At 48.1% G+C, this 17887-nt stretch overlaps 1 protein-coding gene across 1 annotated transcript in view; it reads left to right on the top strand.

The window, feature by feature from the left end:
* RAVER2 (ribonucleoprotein, PTB binding 2) overlaps positions 1-17887 on the top strand; it is a 45762-nt gene that overhangs the window by 13429 nt on the left and 14446 nt on the right. The window contains exons 3-6 of the mRNA XM_076340004.1: positions 9129-9598; positions 14173-14364; positions 15248-15374; positions 16314-16396. Of these exons, the coding sequence (XP_076196119.1) occupies positions 9129-9598; positions 14173-14364; positions 15248-15374; positions 16314-16396 (872 nt within the window). The remainder of the gene's footprint in view (positions 1-9128; positions 9599-14172; positions 14365-15247; positions 15375-16313; positions 16397-17887) is intronic.

Below are 17887 nucleotides of genomic sequence, written 5' to 3'. Positions count from 1 at the left end.
ATCTCCATGTGGGACTATGACATGGCACAGAGGTGGTGGGTGTTGTGGAGCTCCCGGTGTCCATGGTTGTGGGATACTTCGAGTTGCCCTTGGGACCCGGATGGGGTACAGATACGGTGGGTGGTGTGGCTCTCCGTTGCCCACGGGTGTGGGCACCTTTTGGCTGGCTGTGTGATCGTGACGGGGTACAGATACGGTGGGTGTTGAGGAGCTCCCGTTGTCCACAGCTGCGTATTCCTTCCATCTCCGTGTGGGACTATGACATGTTACAGAGGTGGTGGGTGTTGTGGAGCTCCCAGTGTCCATGGCTGTGGGTACCTTTGAGCTGCCTGTGGGACCTGGATGGGGTACAGATACGGTGGGTGGTGTGGCTCTCCGTTGCCCACGGGTGTGGGCACCTTTTGGCTGGCTGTGTGATCGTGACGGGGTACAGATACGGTGGGTGTTGAGGAGCTCCCGTTGTCCACAGCTGCGTATTCCTTCCATCTCCGTGTGGGACTATGACATGTTACAGAGGTGGCGGGTGTTGTGAAGCTCCCAGTGTCCATGGCTGTGGGTACCTTTGAGCTGCCTGTGGGACCTGGATGGGGTACAGATACGGTGGGTGGTGTGGCTCTCCATTGCCCACGGGTGTGGGCACCTTTTGGCTGGCTGTGTGATCGTGACGGGGTACAGATACGGTGGGTGTTGAGGAGCTCCCGTTGTCCACAGCTGCGTGTTCTTTCCAGCTTCTTGTGGCACCATGACATGGCACAGAGGTGGTGGGTATCGCAGCGCTCCTGTTGTCCGTGGCTGTGGGCACCTTTGAGCTGCCCTTGGGACCTGGATGGGGTACAGATACGGTGGGTGGTGTGGCTCTCCGTTGCCCACGGGTGTGGGCACCTTTTGGCTGGCTGTGTGATCGTGACGGGGTACAGATACGGTGGGTGTTGAGGAGCTCCCGTTGTCCACAGCTGCGTGTTCTTTCCAGCTGCTTGTGGCACCATGACATGGCACAGAGGTGGTGGGTATCGCAGCGCTCCTGTTGTCCGTGGCTGTGGGCACCTTTGAGCTGCCTGTGGGACCTGGATGGGGTACAGATACGGTGGGTGGTGTGGCTCTCCGTTGCCCACGGGTGTGGGCACCTTTTGGCTGGCTGTGTGATCGTGACGGGGTACAGATACGGTGGGTGTTGAGGAGCTCCCGTTGTCCACAGCTGCGTATTCCTTCCATCTCCGTGTGGGACTATGACATGTTACAGAGGTGGTGGGTGTTGTGGAGCTCCCAGTGTCCATGGCTGTGGGTACCTTTGAGCTGCCTGTGGGACCTGGATGGGGTACAGATACGGTGGGTGGTGTGGCTCTCCATTGCCCACGGGTGTGGGCACCTTTTGGCTGGCTGTGTGATCGTGACGGGGTACAGATACGGTGGGTGTTGAGGAGCTCCCGTTGTCCACAGCTGCGTGTTCTTTCCAGCTTCTTGTGGCACCATGACATGGCACAGAGGTGGTGGGTATCGCAGCGCTCCTGTTGTCCGTGGCTGTGGGTACCTTTGAGCTGCCTGTGGGACCTGGATGGGGTACAGATACGGTGGGTGGTGTGGCTCTCCGTTGCCCACGGGTGTGGGCACCTTTTGGCTGGCTGTGTGATCGTGACGGGGTACAGATACGGTGGGTGTTGAGGAGCTCCCGTTGTCCACAGCTGCGTGTTCTTTCCAGCTGCTTGTGGCACCATGACATGGCACAGAGGTGGTGGGTATCGCAGCGCTCCTGTTGTCCGTGGCTGTGGGCACCTTTGAGCTGCCCTTGGGACCTGGATGGGGTACAGATACGGTGGGTGGTGTGGCTCTCCGTTGCCCACGGGTGTGGGCACCTTTTGGCTGGCTGTGTGATCGTGACGGGGTACAGATACGGTGGGTGTTGAGGAGCTCCCGTTGTCCACAGCTGCGTATTCCTTCCATCTCCGTGTGGGACTATGACATGTTACAGAGGTGGTGGGTGTTGTGGAGCTCCCAGTGTCCATGGCTGTGGGTACCTTTGAGCTGCCTGTGGGACCTGGATGGGTACAGATACGGTGGGTGGTGTGGCTCTCCGTTGCCCACGGGTGTGGGCACCTTTTGGCTGGCTGTGTGATCGTGACGGGGTACAGATACGGTGGGTGTTGAGGAGCTCCCGTTGTCCACGGCTGCGTGTTCTTTCCAGCTTCTTGTGGCACCATGACATGGCACAGAGGTGGTGGGTGTCGCAGCGCTCCTGTTGTCCGTGGCTGTGGGCACCTTTGAGCTGCCCGTGGGACCTGGATGGGGTACAGAAACGGTGGGTGGTGTGGCTCTCCGTTGCCCACGGGTGTGGGCACCTTTTGGCTGGCTGTGTGATCGTGACGGGGTACAGATACGGTGGGTGTTGAGGAGCTCCCGTTGTCCACAGCTCCGTATTCCTTCCTGGTGGGTGTCGCAGCGCTCCTGTTGTCCGTGGCTGTGGGCACCTTTGAGCTGCCTGTGGGACCTGGATGGGGTACAGATACGGTGGGTGGTGTGGCTCTCCGTTGCCCACGGGTGTGGGCACCTTTTGGCTGGCTGTGTGATCGTGACGGGGTACAGATACGGTGGGTGTTGAGGAGCTCCCGTTGTCCACAGCTGCGTATTCCTTCCATCTCCGTGTGGGACTATGACATGTTACAGAGGTGGTGGGTGTTGTGGAGCTCCCAGTGTCCATGGCTGTGGGTACCTTTGAGCTGCCCTTGGGACCTGGATGGGGTACAGATACGGTGGGTGGTGTGGCTCTCCGTTGCCCACGGGTGTGGGCACCTTTTGGCTGGCTGTGTGATCGTGACGGGGTACAGATACGGTGGGTGTTGAGGAGCTCCCGTTGTCCACGGCTGCGTGTTCTTTCCAGCTGCTTGTGGCACCATGACATGGCACAGAGGTGGTGGGTGTCGCAGCGCTCCTGTTGTCCGTGGCTGTGGGCACCTTTGAGCTGCCCTTGGGACCTGGATGGGGTACAGATACGGTGGGTGGTGTGGCTCTCCGTTGCCCACGGGTGTGGGCACCTTTTGGCTGGCTGTGTGATCGTGACGGGGTACAGATACGGTGGGTGTTGAGGAGCTCCCGTTGTCCACAGCTGCGTATTCCTTCCATCTCCGTGTGGGACTATGACATGTTACAGAGGTGGTGGGTGTTGTGGAGCTCCCAGTGTCCATGGCTGTGGGTACCTTTGAGCTGCCTGTGGGACCTGGATGGGGTACAGATACGGTGGGTGGTGTGGCTCTCCGTTGCCCACGGGTGTGGGCACCTTTTGGCTGGCTGTGTGATCGTGACGGGGTACAGATACGGTGGGTGTTGAGGAGCTCCCGTTGTCCACGGCTGCGTGTTCTTTCCAGCTGCTTGTGGCACCATGACATGGCACAGAGGTGGTGGGTGTCGCAGCGCTCCTGTTGTCCGTGGCTGTGGGCACCTTTGAGCTGCCCTTGGGACCTGGATGGGGTACAGATACGGTGGGTGGTGTGGCTCTCCGTTGCCCACGGGTGTGGGCACCTTTTGGCTGGCTGTGTGATCGTGACGGGGTACAGATACGGTGGGTGTTGAGGAGCTCCCGTTGTCCACAGCTGCGTATTCCTTCCATCTCCGTGTGGGACTATGACATGTTACAGAGATGGTGGGTGTTGTGGAGCTCCCAGTGTCCATGGCTGTGGGTACCTTTGAGCTGCCTGTGGGACCTGGATGGGGTACAGATACGGTGGGTGGTGTGGCTCTCCGTTGCCCACGGGTGTGGGCACCTTTTGGCTGGCTGTGTGATCGTGACGGGGTACAGATACGGTGGGTATTGAGGAGCTCCCGTTGTCCAAGGCTGCGTGTTCTTTCCAGCTTCTTGTGGCACCATGACATGGCACAGAGGTGGTGGGTGTCGCAGCGCTCCTGTTGTCCGTGGCTGTGGGCACCTTTGAGCTGCCTGTGGGACCTGGATGGGGTACAGAAACGGTGGGTGGTGTGGCTCTCCGTTGCCCACGGGTGTGGGCACCTTTTGGCTGGCTGTGTGATCGTGACGGGGTACAGATATGGTGGGTGTTGAGGAGCTCCCGTTGTCCACAGCTCCGTATTCCTTCCTGGTGGGTGTTGCAGCGCTCCTGTTGTCCATGGCTGTGGGTACCTTTGAGCTGCCTGTGGGACCTGGATGGGGTACAGATACGGTGGGTGGTGTGGCTCTCCGTTGCCCACGGGTGTGGGCACCTTTTGGCTGGCTGTGTGATCGTGACGGGGTACAGATACGGTGGGTGTTGAGGAGCTCCCGTTGTCCACAGCTGCGTGTTCTTTCCAGCTTCTTGTGGCACCATGACATGGCACAGAGGTGGTGGGTGTCGCAGCGCTCCTGTTGTCCGTGGCTGTGGGCACCTTTGAGCTGCCTGTGGGACCTGGATGGGGTACAGATACGGTGGGTGGTGTGGCTCTCCGTTGCCCATGGGTGTGGGCACCTTTTGGCTGGCTGTGTGATCGTGACGGGGTACAGATACGGTGGGTGTTGAGGAGCTCCCGTTGTCCACGGCTGCGTGTTCTTTCCAGCTGCTTGTGGCACCATGACATGGCACAGAGGTGGTGGGTGTCGCAGCGCTCCTGTTGTCCGTGGCTGTGGGCACCTTTGAGCTGCCCTTGGGACCTGGATGGGGTACAGATACGGTGGGTGGTGTGGCTCTCCGTTGCCCACGGGTGTGGGCACCTTTTGGCTGGCTGTGTGATCGTGACGGGGTACAGATATGGTGGGTGTTGAGGAGCTCCCGTTGTCCACAGCTCCGTATTCCTTCCTGGTGGGTGTCGCAGCGCTCCTGTTGTCCGTGGCTGTGGGCACCTTTGAGCTGCCTGTGGGACCTGGATGGGGTACAGATACGGTGGGTGGTGTGGCTCTCCGTTGCCCACGGGTGTGGGCACCTTTTGGCTGGCTGTGTGATCGTGACGGGGTACAGATACGGTGGGTGTTGAGGAGCTCCCGTTGTCCACGGCTGCGTGTTCTTTCCAGCTTCTTGTGGCACCATGACATGGCACAGAGGTGGTGGGTGTCGCAGCGCTCCTGTTGTCCGTGGCTGTGGGCACCTTTGAGCTGCCCTTGGGACCTGGATGGGGTACAGATACGGTGGGTGGTGTGGCTCTCCGTTTCCCACGGGTGTGGGCACCTTTTGGCTGGCTGTGTGATCGTGATGGGGTACAGATATGGTGGGTGTTGAGGAGCTCCCGTTGTCCACAGCTCCGTATTCCTTCCTGGTGGGTGTCGCAGCGCTCCTGTTGTCCGTGGCTGTGGGCACCTTTGAGCTGCCTGTGGGACCTGGATGGGGTACAGAAACAGTGGGTGGTGTGGCTCTCCGTTGCCCACGGGTGTGGGCACCTTTTGGCTGGCTGTGTGATCGTGACGGGGTACAGATACGGTGGGTGTTGAGGAGCTCCCGTTGTCCACAGCTGCGTATTCCTTCCATCTCCGTGTGGGACTATGACATGTTACAGAGGTGGTGGGTGTTGTGGAGCTCCCAGTGTCCATGGCTGTGGGTACCTTTGAGCTGCCTGTGGGACCTGGATGGGGTACAGATACGGTGGGTGGTGTGGCTCTCCGTTGCCCACGGGTGTGGGCACCTTTTGGCTGGCTGTGTGATCGTGACGGGGTACAGATACGGTGGGTGTTGAGGAGCTCCCGTTGTCCACGGCTGCGTGTTCTTTCCAGCTGCTTGTGGCACCATGACATGGCACAGAGGTGGTGGGTATCGCAGCGCTCCTGTTGTCCGTGGCTGTGGGCACCTTTGAGCTGCCTGTGGGACCTGGATGGGGTACAGATACGGTGGGTGGTGTGGCTCTCCGTTGCCCACGGGTGTGGGCACCTTTTGGCTGGCTGTGTGATCGTGACGGGGTACAGATACGGTGGGTGTTGAGGAGCTCCCGTTGTCCACAGCTGCGTATTCCTTCCATCTCCGTGTGGGACTATGACATGTTACAGAGGTGGTGGGTGTTGTGGAGCTCCCAGTGTCCATGGCTGTGGGTACCTTTGAGCTGCCTGTGGGACCTGGATGGGGTACAGATACGGTGGGTGGTGTGGCTCTCCGTTGCCCACGGGTGTGGGCACCTTTTGGCTGGCTGTGTGATCGTGACGGGGTACAGATACGGTGGGTGTTGAGGAGCTCCCGTTGTCCACAGCTGCGTGTTCTTTCCAGCTGCTTGTGGCACCATGACATGGCACAGAGGTGGTGGGTGTCACAGCGCTCCTGTTGTCCGTGGCTGTGGGTACCTTTGAGCTGCCTGTGGGACCTGGATGGGGTACAGAAACGGTGGGTGGTGTGGCTCTCCGTTGCCCACGGGTGTGGGCACCTTTTGGCTGGCTGTGTGATCGTGACGGGGTACAGATACGGTGGGTGTTGAGGAGCTCCCGTTGTCCACAGCTCCGTATTCCTTCCTGGTGGGTGTCGCAGCGCTACTCTTGTCCGTGGCTGTGGGCACCTTTGAGCTGCCTGTGGGACCTGGATGGGGTACAGAAACAGTGGGTGGTGTGGCTCTCCGTTGCCCACGGGTGTGGGCACCTTTTGGCTGGCTGTGTGATCGTGACGGGGTACAGATACGGTGGGTGTTGAGGAGCTCCCGTTGTTCACAGCTGCGTATTCCTTCCATCTCCGTGTGGGACTATGACATGTTACAGAGGTGGCGGGTGTTGTGGAGCTCCCAGAGTCCATGGCTGTGGGCACCTTTGAGCTGCCTGTGGGACCTGGATGGGGTACAGATATGGTGGGTGGTGTGACTCTCTCTTTGCCCACAAGTGTGGACACCTGGCTTTCTGTAGGATGATGACACGGTACAGGTATGGTGAGTGTTGCGGAGCCTCTAAGTCTTTGCTCACCCGTCTCCTCATCTGCCTGTCTGGGCTGGCGCAGCCCTTTTTTCATACCCATCTGGGGCCTACCGTGTCTCCGACACCACTATGATGTATACCCACATGATCAGTCTGCTGGCTGTGACATGGCCATGACATCAGCAGGGTTGGTTCCAGGATGTCGTTTGGAGCCCAGCCCTGGGCTACCCAGGGGAGAAGGTTGTGATTGTTCCCTTTGCCCATGGCTTTGGGAAGCTCCCTGAAAGACCAGGATGGGGTAGAGGCCAGGGCTGTCTTACCTGTCCTGTAGAGTGCTGAGAGCTCTCTGCCTGAGTGATGAGGTGGGAGATGACAGGAGCGTGCTGTCGTGTGGTTATGCCCATGTCCAGGCTGTGGCTGTCAAAGACAGGAGAAGCAACAATCACAGCAGCCACCCTCTGTTGCCATGAGCAGCCCCGGCCTCCTTGCCTGGAGCAATGCCAGACTCAATGCCAAGGCTTTCTATCATACGAATCCCAGCCAGCCAGGAGACACCTGTCCTGGGCCTACCCTGTCGCTTACTCCACCATGACATGGACCAGTGCCAACGTTCTGCCTGCTGTGACATGGCCATGACATCCCCAGGGCTGGTGCTCAGCCCTCGGCTACCCAGGGGAGAGGGTTGTGGAGCTTCCTTTGCCCATGCTTGTGGGAAGCTCCTTGCAAAACCAGGATGGGGTAGAGGCCAGGACTGTCTTATCTGTCCTGTAGAGCATTGACAGCTCTCCGGCCAAGTGATGAGGTGAGAGAGGACAGGAGCCGTGGTCTGGTTGCGTCCCTTTCCAGGAGCCTGGCTGTAATTCTCAGGAGAAGCAACAAAAGAGGACTCACCTTGCATTGCTGTGGGCAGCCCCAGCCCCCTTCCCTTGCCTTGCCTTGCCTTCCCCTCCGTGCCTGCTCCTCTCAGCCCTCGCTCGCCTGCCTCCTCGTCTGCCAGTCTGGGCTGGCGCAGCCCTTTTTATAGTCATCTGGGGCCAACCATGTCACCAACCCCTTTGTGATGTGGACTACCATGAGCAGTTTGCTGGCTGTGACGTGGCCATGACATCACCAGTGCTGGTGCCGGGAGTTGGTGGTGCATCCATGTGATACCGCTTCTCCAGCAGTCAAATGAGAAGACACAATTAACTAAACAATAAAATGAAATAGAAAACAAGAATTGGTAGTGCTGGGGAAGGAAATGAAGTAGCTGTAGGATCAATGTAAGAAGAGCAGCTCAGCAAAGGTGGGTCCTACCCACTGCCCTGGTGGGGGGCAGATTTGGGTGGTACTGGCTGCTGAGATTTGTGGGTTTGAAGGCTATTCTGGAAGACGCACGCTTGTTGAGTTTTCTGAAGGTGATCTTTCACAAGTTTGGCATTGAAGACATGTCCCAGTGCCCAACCCTGCATCCACGAGTGGCTGGCAATGCTGAGGGAATCTCTGTGTGAAGTGCGAGACTTCGTCTGTCTTTCCCTGAAATGAACGAAAGTTTTTGCGTGGGACTGCCCTGTCCTGTGCACTTCAGTTCGTTACTGGAAGAAAACACATGAATTAGCTTCCATCTGCTTGGTTTCTTCAGAGTATTACATCCTCTTTAATCCACAGGGCACGAGGCAGCAGGTCCCAACTGAACCACAGGAGTTTCCCTCTGAACAACCAGAAATACTTTTTCATTGTGTGGGTCTCCAAGCACTGTTACAGGTTGCCCAGAGCGGTTGTGGAGTCTCCATCCTTGGAGATATTAAGAACCCATCTGGACATGGTCCTGTGCAACCAGTTCTGGGAGGCCCTGCTTGAGCAGGGGGTTGGACAAGATGATGACCTCCAGAGGTCCCTGCCAACCTCATCCAGTCCGTGGTTCTGTGATTGTGTGAAATGCTTTACAGACTGAAAGCCCAAAAAAGATTCAGTGACCCCAATGTGAGAATTTATGGATGCTGTCTTCAAAGAGTCAGTAGAATCAGTAATCTGTTGACTTCAGTATAAAATTTAATTGCTTTTTGTTTCCCAAATGTAAAATTTTGCTGTGTTACAAGTAGTGAAGTTGTGTGTGTCTTTGTTTCTATAGTCACTCTTTGAGTTAATTACTTATGACGTCCAGTTGATAATGTCAAATTTTAAAATACATATTACAGCATATTTCTCTATCTATTGCATCTTCAGGGTAAATCCCAAACTCTTATTTTTCCTGTAACTTATACCGGTGGGTTTTGGGGGGAGGGAGAGGTAGAGTAATTACCTCTGTAGCTGGAGAGAAGCTGTAGTAGGTGATGTAACTTGTTTTGGTCTCTTACAGCATTCGTTACTCTGTTAAATGGAGAGCAGGCTCAAAACGCGATTCGGAAGTTTCACCAGTATTCTCTTCGGGGAAAAGAAATATCTGTGCAACTCCAACCAACAGATGCTTTGCTTTGCATTACTAATTTGCCCATTTCGTTTACGTTAGAAGAGTTTGAAGAACTTGTGCGTGTGTATGGCAATGTTGAGAGATGTTTTTTGGTCTATAACGAAGTTACTGGCCATTCAAAGGGCTATGGCTTTGTGGAATATATGAAGAAGGATTCTGCTGCAAAGGCGAGACTGGAACTTCTGGGGAAACAGTTAGACAAGAGCACTCTCTTTGCACAGTGGATGGATGTGAACCAGCTGACGACAAATCTTATTCACTCCAGGTGCCTTTGTGTAGATAAATTTCAAAAGGACTACGCTGATTCAAAAGAACTGATCCAAGCTTTCTCACTAAAGTATAAACCTGTTTTCTGCCAGGTATGTTGAATTTGTATCTTTTGGAAGACCACGGTCATGATTTAAGTAGCTCTGTATTTGCATCTTCACTGCTTGCTGCCTTACCTTTTTATTTTTCATTTAAGTTGTGAATGGTTATGCATCTGCATTGTGATATATGATGTGGTATGGATGCTTTATTGGTATGGGTTTGCAGTGATTGGTCGATGTCATCTGGGAATTCTGCAGGAGACCACTCTCATAAAGCGCCAATAAAATGTTTATAAGACATCCCCTCCTCATGTATTTTATTGAAAATAATTTTAGAAATATTTTAGAGAGCTTTTAAAGAAAATGGTGATGATGGTTTTATTGCTCAGTAAAGAAAGCCAGAGTGTACGAATACCAGAAGTGCAACAGTTTAGATGATGGAGAATATATATATATGTGTATATAATTAATATATTTAAGAAACCTCTGCAAATATCTAATGTGTTTTTTCCCTAACTGGAGAAGATGTAGGCTTGGGATCTCCTAGTTGGCTGGGCTTGCCAGTGATAGAAGTGGCAAGATCTTTTGGCAAGCTTGCCAGGTACAGAAGAGGTAGATCCTTACAGGCCTTTGCAAGTGTAAAGGTTTCCTTCTCATCATCATGGGTTGTGAGATACTAGACCACAAATAAAATGTTGCTCATAGAAGTGGTGCAGACCAGTGTACCATAAACAGGCAGTAGAAAGAAAGCTTGCTTTATGGTCACACAGTTGGGTATGATTTCAGTTTGTTTTGGGTTTTTTTTTTCTTAAGTATCTTGGAAGGCTGCTCAGGGATTAGCTTCAGGGATAAGTAACCAGAGATTCTCAGCATCTAAGACCGGAAGGTCCATCAGGCTGTCTAGTCTGACCACCTGCAGGCCATCACATTTTCCCTAGTGCTCTTTTCGAGCCCCGGTAATCTGTAGTTGGCTAAAGCACATCCTTATACTTGTTTGATCCAAATATACCAGGAGATGCCTAAATTGGAAGTAACTCTTTCCAGAAACTGCCCATCCCTTGTTATTTTGCACTTGTGTCTCTTTTCTCAGTTGAAGGTATCTGGCTTCAGCTTCACCTCACTGATGACTAGATTGAGGAGCCTTTGCTCCCCACTATTTTCTTCCTGTAAGAAGGTATTATATGCTGTAATTAAGTAATTTGCTTAATCTTTGTTTAATTAGCTAAACAGCTTGATCTTTTAAAGTCTTTTACTTCAGGGCATTTTTCCAGCTGTCAGATAATCCAGAGGCTGTTATCAGCTCCCCTCAATTTTTCAGCATTCTTTTAAAATTCTGAAGTTCAAAGAATAACAGACTGCTTTGATAAAGATGGTTTTCACTAACAGTATTCTACTGTGCACTTAAAAATTGACTTTTACCTTCCTTCTTAAATCATAATGATACATGGGTCACACCTGGTGTAGGTGAGGATTGTGTATGCATTGTGTCAGTAAATGGCACTAAATACATGTTTCTGTAAAATACAGGAATTGAACAGTATGCTTTTGAATTAGGAAATAGGCACCCAGTCAAAAATATATCCAAGAAAACATTCTTGGCACGTTCTCATATTACCTATCATTTGTATAAACACACTGTGTAATAGAATATGCTGGTTTTGGCTGGGATAGAGTTAATTTTCTTCATAGTAGCTAGTATGGGGCTATGTTTTGGATTTGTGCTGAAAACAGTGTTGATAATATACGGATGTTTTCATTATTGCTGAGCAGTGCCTTCACAGAGTCAAGGCCTTTTCTGCTCCTCAGCCCACCCCACCAGTGAGTAGGCTGGGGGTGCACAAGAAGTTGGGAGGGGACACGGCTGGGACAGCTGACCCCAACTGACCAGAGGGATATTCCATACCATATGACGTCATGCTCAGCATAGAAAGCTGGGGGAAGAAGAAGGAAGCGGGAGGGACGTTCAGAGTGATGGCGTTTGTCTTCCCAAGTAACCGTTACGCGTGATGGAGCCCTGCTTTCCTGGAGATGGCTGAGCACCTGCCTGCCGATGGGAAGGAGGGAATGAATTCCTTGTTTTGCTTTGCTTGCGTGCACACCTTTTGCTTTACCTGTTAAACTGTCTTTATCTCAACCCACGAGTTTTCTCACTTCTACTCTTCCCACATCCCACCGGTGGGGGGTAGTGAGTGAGCGGCTGTGTCGTGCTTAGTTGCCAGCTAGGGTTTAAACCACGACGTCGACTAATAGGCAGATCATAGAAGTATGATAATAATAGGAAAAAAAGTTTGCTTATGATAACTTGTGACTTACTCTCAGGGAATAAACGTGATTTATTCTCAGTCATGCCTCATGTTTCCACTGGGCATCCAACAGGTACTGACTGGTAAGGGAAGCTCTGCCTTGAGGGGTGGTGGGGAGAGGCAGCAGAGGTGATGGTTTGCAGGTGTAATGGGTGAGTGATGGAGGCGAAGCCCATGGGCTAACGGGAAGCAGCCCTCCGGAGAGGGAAGATATGAGGGTGGAGGTAGGTAAACAAGTAGTTCAAATTTGATAGATGAAAAAGGGAAGACGGCGGATGAATTCTCATCACAATAGTGCTAATTAATTATGGTTTTATGAGTGAGATGACCTAAAAATTAAGTACAAAAAAAGAAGGAGGAAGACCCGAGAAAGTGTGGAAAAAGCAAGGAGGGGGGTGTGACATGATAGGTAGAGACATTAGAGGAAAACTAGGAGAGGGCAGGGTAGCAGAAACCTGGGTGGGGAGGGAATTTCAATAGAGAATGACTAGGAGAAGTGCCTTTGTCTGGAAAACTTCTGGAAGAATGAATACGTTTTAGAAAAACAATTAAAATGTTCGTTCACACTCTTGTTATTTTATGTCTCCATGACTAGAGGCTCTCTCTTCCTTCTGTTTCCTAGACTTGGCCAGTCCAGCCTTCACACCACTCCTGCATTCAGATTGTCCCTCCAGTAGGGTCACTTTGACCATTTTGCCCATCTCCTGATACGGCTTCTTTAATGTAGCTGTCTTGTGCTGCTTTCATGGCTTAGTTCTGCTGGTAACTCTGATGCAGTATTTAATCATGTAAATATGATCTTTTACATAAAATTCGTAGCTGAACTCATGAAATAAACTCTGGTTTATTTCATTTTATTCCAAAGTTACCAATTTTTGAAATGAATTTGATTTCTCCTCTGTTGACAATAGAAATGTTCTGTCAGGAAGAGCTGAAGCTGGATATTTATACATGGGTCTTAGAAAAATGGCATTTCCTAGGACTTACAGGAACATGTTTTGTCCTTTGCTTCAACAAAATGGACCAGAAAACCTCTTATGTCTTCTATGGACCAGAAAAACTTCTTACATCAACTTTAAATTGTCACTAGGAGGTATCCACTGTTATCTAGACAGGGACAGAGGGCTTTTCTTCAGTACCTGTTTACTTGGGAAGTTTAAAAATTCCTGATCTGTTTGCAAGAATACTGGTAGCTGCACTTTCACATGTTAAGGGAGTTTTTAACTGTGCATGAAACTGTAATACGTTCCATAGCTGCAAACCATTCTTTTCACAAGTACTTCAGGTCTTTACCAGTGCAGCTAAACTGATGTCAAAATAAAATATAATGCTTCTCCACATAGACACACACACACATACATATGCATAGCATATACATATCTATGTGTGTATTTATATATCAAAATGTGTGTGTTCTCCAGAGCTCTTCCCAGAGGCCAGTCTTTAACAGTGGCATTAAAGATCTGATCACCTTCTTTTTCTTCAAAATCTTTGAGGTTTATATTTCAATTGTTAGTGTAAATTTGTGGGACCTAATAGTTGGGAATAGGTTGTTTTTATCCAGTGAAATCTAGAGGAGATTTCCTCTCTTCTGCGTCAGAGCTAGTATCAATATATCATTTCTGTTCATTTTGGGACTGGAGATTTTGCCTAAGCTTTATTCCCTCCCTTCTCACCCCCTTTTTTTGTTTGATTTAAATCTGCTCATTCTGCTATAAAACTCTGCAAACAAAGCACAGGTCATTGTTTGATATGTAAGCCTGTTTCCAGTCTGCTTGATTGATCAGTCTGGCATCTTCTCTTGGCATTAAATACAACCACAGACTTCATATTCTCCTAAAAGGCAGTATATATTAGTGGAATTTGCATTGTTACATGTTTCAATAACTATCATGTAGTCTGATGAATGACATTTTTATTATTGTAGGCTTAAAAACTGAACAATAATGAGTTTATAATTCTTATCCTGCAAAATAAAAATAAAAATTATTGTCACATACAGCTGTATTTACAATTTCCTTCTCATTTCTTCTTTAGTCTGAAAATATGTGTTAAATACATTTCATAGCTCAGGTTCCTCATGAGATTAGATTGAAGTGAAGGTGGTAATTCAAGTAGATAGAGCGTGCATGCCAAATATATGAAGATACGATATTCAACTTATATCTAGCACGTTTGAGAAAGAAACATACTGATTTGGGTAGGCATTAACACAGGGTGTCAACTGTTTGCGAAGTATTTTGCAAGGGATAGGTGAAAATATCGCAAGGCAGTTCCTGAAATTCTCCATTTTGTTCAGCGTATTGTGAAATGTTGTTTCAGTTTGCTCAGGATGAAGATAGTTATATTGGTGACTTTGCGGTGGTTGAGTATGAAACTGCAGAGCAGGCTGAGAAAGTACAAGAAATCACCGATGGCATGACTATCAAAGGAAAGAGAGTCCAGGTGTCGTACTGTGCTCCAGGAGCGCCAGGCAGAAGCACATTAGCAGCACTTATAGCAGCACAAAGGATGGTAAGATATTTGCAAATCTGTTTTCGGAATGAGTTTGATACACCTTGAGTGGCCTGAGTTGGGTCAGAGGCATTCAGCTGCTTTGCATTAGGAAAACAAGCCAAGCTTCTGTAAGCATTAGCCATTTTTTTTTAATCTAGTCAGCCCAATTCAGTCTCCTTCCTAGGAAGAGCATGGCCATATTCTGCAAGGAGGAAGAGTAAAATATGGCCATAAGCTATCACAAAGTTATACTTGCGTAGCTCTGGGATTTTAGTAAATTTAATCTTCTGTACGAGAAATTGTTCCAGTTCAAAACAAAAGTAACTGCAAGTGGAGTCATTTGACAAGTTAAAACTTGGTTTAAAACAGAGAGGCAAGAATTTGTCAATTTTAAGATAAATTTCAAGGTAGAAGAAATAGTTTAATTTCATGCTTGATAGAGAAGAAAGCTTTTTACACCCACATGTCTTATCAAATTATTTCCTAGAAAATTGGATGTGATAAGTGTTACATGAAGCTGTCTTAAAAGTAGAAGCAGAACAGTCTCATTACTTCAGCTAACTTTAGCCCACATCTTTATAAAAGAGATGAGTGGTGCTATTATAAGATAGGCTGTGGTGTTCATGTTAACAGTGCCTTTCATAGTCTCCTTTATCGATAACTCTGTCTTGGCTTAAGGGAAAAAAAGAAATGAGTCTCAGGAAAAATAATATGCTTGAAGTTTTGGGGGAATAGTTTATTAGGCGTTTCATTTGAGGGAAAAGGAGCAGGAAACAGGGAAGGAGGTGTTTTTTCTGTCTAAAATGAAATGTGTACATTACCGTCACACAAGTTTGAGGGATTTAGATGTATTCTTTGTTTTCTCCTGATTCTAACATTTTTGTATCTCTCTTAATTGGAGATGAGGAACAATAGGAAAGGTTTGCTTCCAGAGCCAAATCCAGTGCAGATTATGAAAAGTTTTAATAATCCAGCAATGTTGCAAATGCTACTGCAGCCCCAGTTGCGTGGACATGCTGTTAAACCTGGTAAGTTGTTTTAAAACTGAGTTAAAAAAAGAAACCCTGTTCTTGGTGATACAAGGTTTCAGCAAAGGAGACAAGCAGAAATACTATTTTAAAATCTGTGCAGACACTGTTTCAGTGTGTTTGTGTAGACACTCACATTTTGTGAAAGAAAGAGATGGATTGCTACAGTATTGTGTCTGGGAAAAATTTAGTGTTACCTAAAAATGTCCTCACATTAACTCTGTGGTCTCTGAATGTTTATATTAGAAATGGGTTTAAAATGAAATGTCTTTTGCAGACATCATTAAAATGGCAAGTTTAAATCTGATTCTAGATCTGAATTTTGCGGCCTGAGTCTTTCTCCTATTGATTTCAATGTAAATCGTTATTCACTTGGATGCTACCATAGTCGTACACAGCATTTCATAATGATATTAGCCAAACACATTTCTCTGTCCTCTTATTACAATGGATATGAATAAACATATTAAAAACAATCTTGCCACATTTCAAATGGTGAAAGTATTAGGAACAGGAATGAGAACAGATAATTTGAAGAGTCCAGTGGGGCACAGCTAAGTTTGTGGCATAATCTACTGAGAGAAGATACACAGAAATTGTGTGTGAAGTGAACACTGTAGTGAAGAAACACTAGCTAATGCTGAAGTTTCGAAGCACTTTAGATAATGCTGTGGACTTGCAGTCAACTGCAGGCATTTCTGCATCTTTGATCAAAACTCTCAGCTTTAGAGGAGCTCCATGAAAATATATTTGATCTTTAATATGCTGTGAATTGCAGATCAAAGCTTGGGTGTATTGAAAGGTTTCATTATAGTGACCTTTAGTATACTAGAAAGTTTTGTGGAAACCAAATCTGAAAAATAGAGAATAACTCTTACAAAGATCTTTACTTGCCTAACTTATAAAGCACTGCAACTTTGTCTTGTGTTTCTAAAACAGTTCTTGGAGCATCTGCAGGTTTACCTCACCTTATAAATTCAGCAGTTGGCCCACCTTTTTTGCAGTTGAATAAAGTTCATCAGGTATGTGACAAAAAAAACTTTGTCAAAATACATATTTGTGGAGATTTTAGCATGAAAAATATTCTCAAAGTTTTAAGAAATTACGACTAAAATCAAGTGTTCTCATTAAAGCTGTCTTTAAGAAAAGCTCTCTATTATGAGATGCCTATGGGGATGTAAAAGCAGACTGTGCTTACTATCCACAAGTGAGTTATTTTATCTTAACGGAGCTTTTGATTTGCTAACACCTGCTGATGTAGAGACAACTTGCCATTACTGGCAAAAAAAATCCTCTTTAAATTAGAGCTTGAGGAGCATGGCATGTCCATTTCTCTTGGAGCTGCTCATACACACTTCCTGTAGAGACTCGATTGTTTTATCTTATTCAAGCCAAGAAGCTTAGCATTGTTGTCTTCATTTTAAAGCTTGCAGGGACCAAAATGTGCTATATATGCCATAAAAAATAGTAATTTGTAGTAATGTGCTTCTTAGTCAAAAAACCCCCAAGGTTATAAGCTGTTTAAAGTGTTCTCAGAGTATCTGTAACTCATTGTAAAGTTGATACGACTTCCATATGGACACCGGAATTCCTGAAAGATACTATAAAGGATATTTGGGATGAGTTTGCCCTAGAAACTGGTGATGAGACTTGTGCTAGAGTAGCACCCACAACCAGAACTCCTCCTTGCAGCAGTTCACTTGGTCAGCAGCCTGCCTGTCCTCCACCTTGCATTGAGGTTCTGGCAAAGATTTCTCCAGCTCTGCCAGGAGCCAAAATTTGGCTTTAATATTCATGGTGGGGATTTTCATAAGTACCTATGAGGGACTGGAGTCAATCGCTTTGACTTACTATTTCTGATGTTTCAGAAATTCCAATTTAAAAAATAAAATCCCCTTAAGTAGTTCTTATTTCTGCTGCTCTTTTGGCAAACACAGACTTACAGATTTTAAAAAAGACCAAATTAAAATGTTAAGTATATTTAGCTTTTCTATTTTTTTCTGCTAAAAACTGGTAGGTGAATATATTAATTTTGAAAAAATGCTACTTGATTTTGCCCCATCAGATGAGTTGCTTTTGTCCTGTACAATGAAAAAATACATCATTCTTTGCTTGTACTTCTTTTATTTAAATGACATTTTCAATTTCGTTACTGCTGCTCTCTCTTCAGCCTTGAAGAGTCTATGCTTCCTTGGAAGACAATGGGAATGTTTTCTAATCACAGCTGGATACAGGCATGTTGTACACAGTTAACGGTGTGATTGATGATGGTCCAATGTTTTTTGGCTTAAGAGTGCTGCAGCCAAACAACTTCGTGTTTTCTCTTTAGAGAGACTTACAAGTCTAATTCTCTTCCAGGGAGCTTCCTGTCATTTAATTCATTGGATTAAATTCATTTAATCCAAATGTGGTCTAATAGCCTGAATTTTATGGACAGTGATTTGATTATCCCAATTCCTTCTATTACGCACATTTTTCTGTTATTCAGTGGCTTATTTCAGAGTATTCTCTAA

This window comes from Aptenodytes patagonicus, chromosome 5 (genome assembly GCF_965638725.1).
Source record: "Aptenodytes patagonicus chromosome 5, bAptPat1.pri.cur, whole genome shotgun sequence".
Lineage (NCBI taxonomy): Eukaryota > Metazoa > Chordata > Aves > Sphenisciformes > Spheniscidae > Aptenodytes > Aptenodytes patagonicus.
Note: the sequence above shows the minus strand (reverse complement) of the source record. Positions and strands in the feature narration are given on the sequence as shown.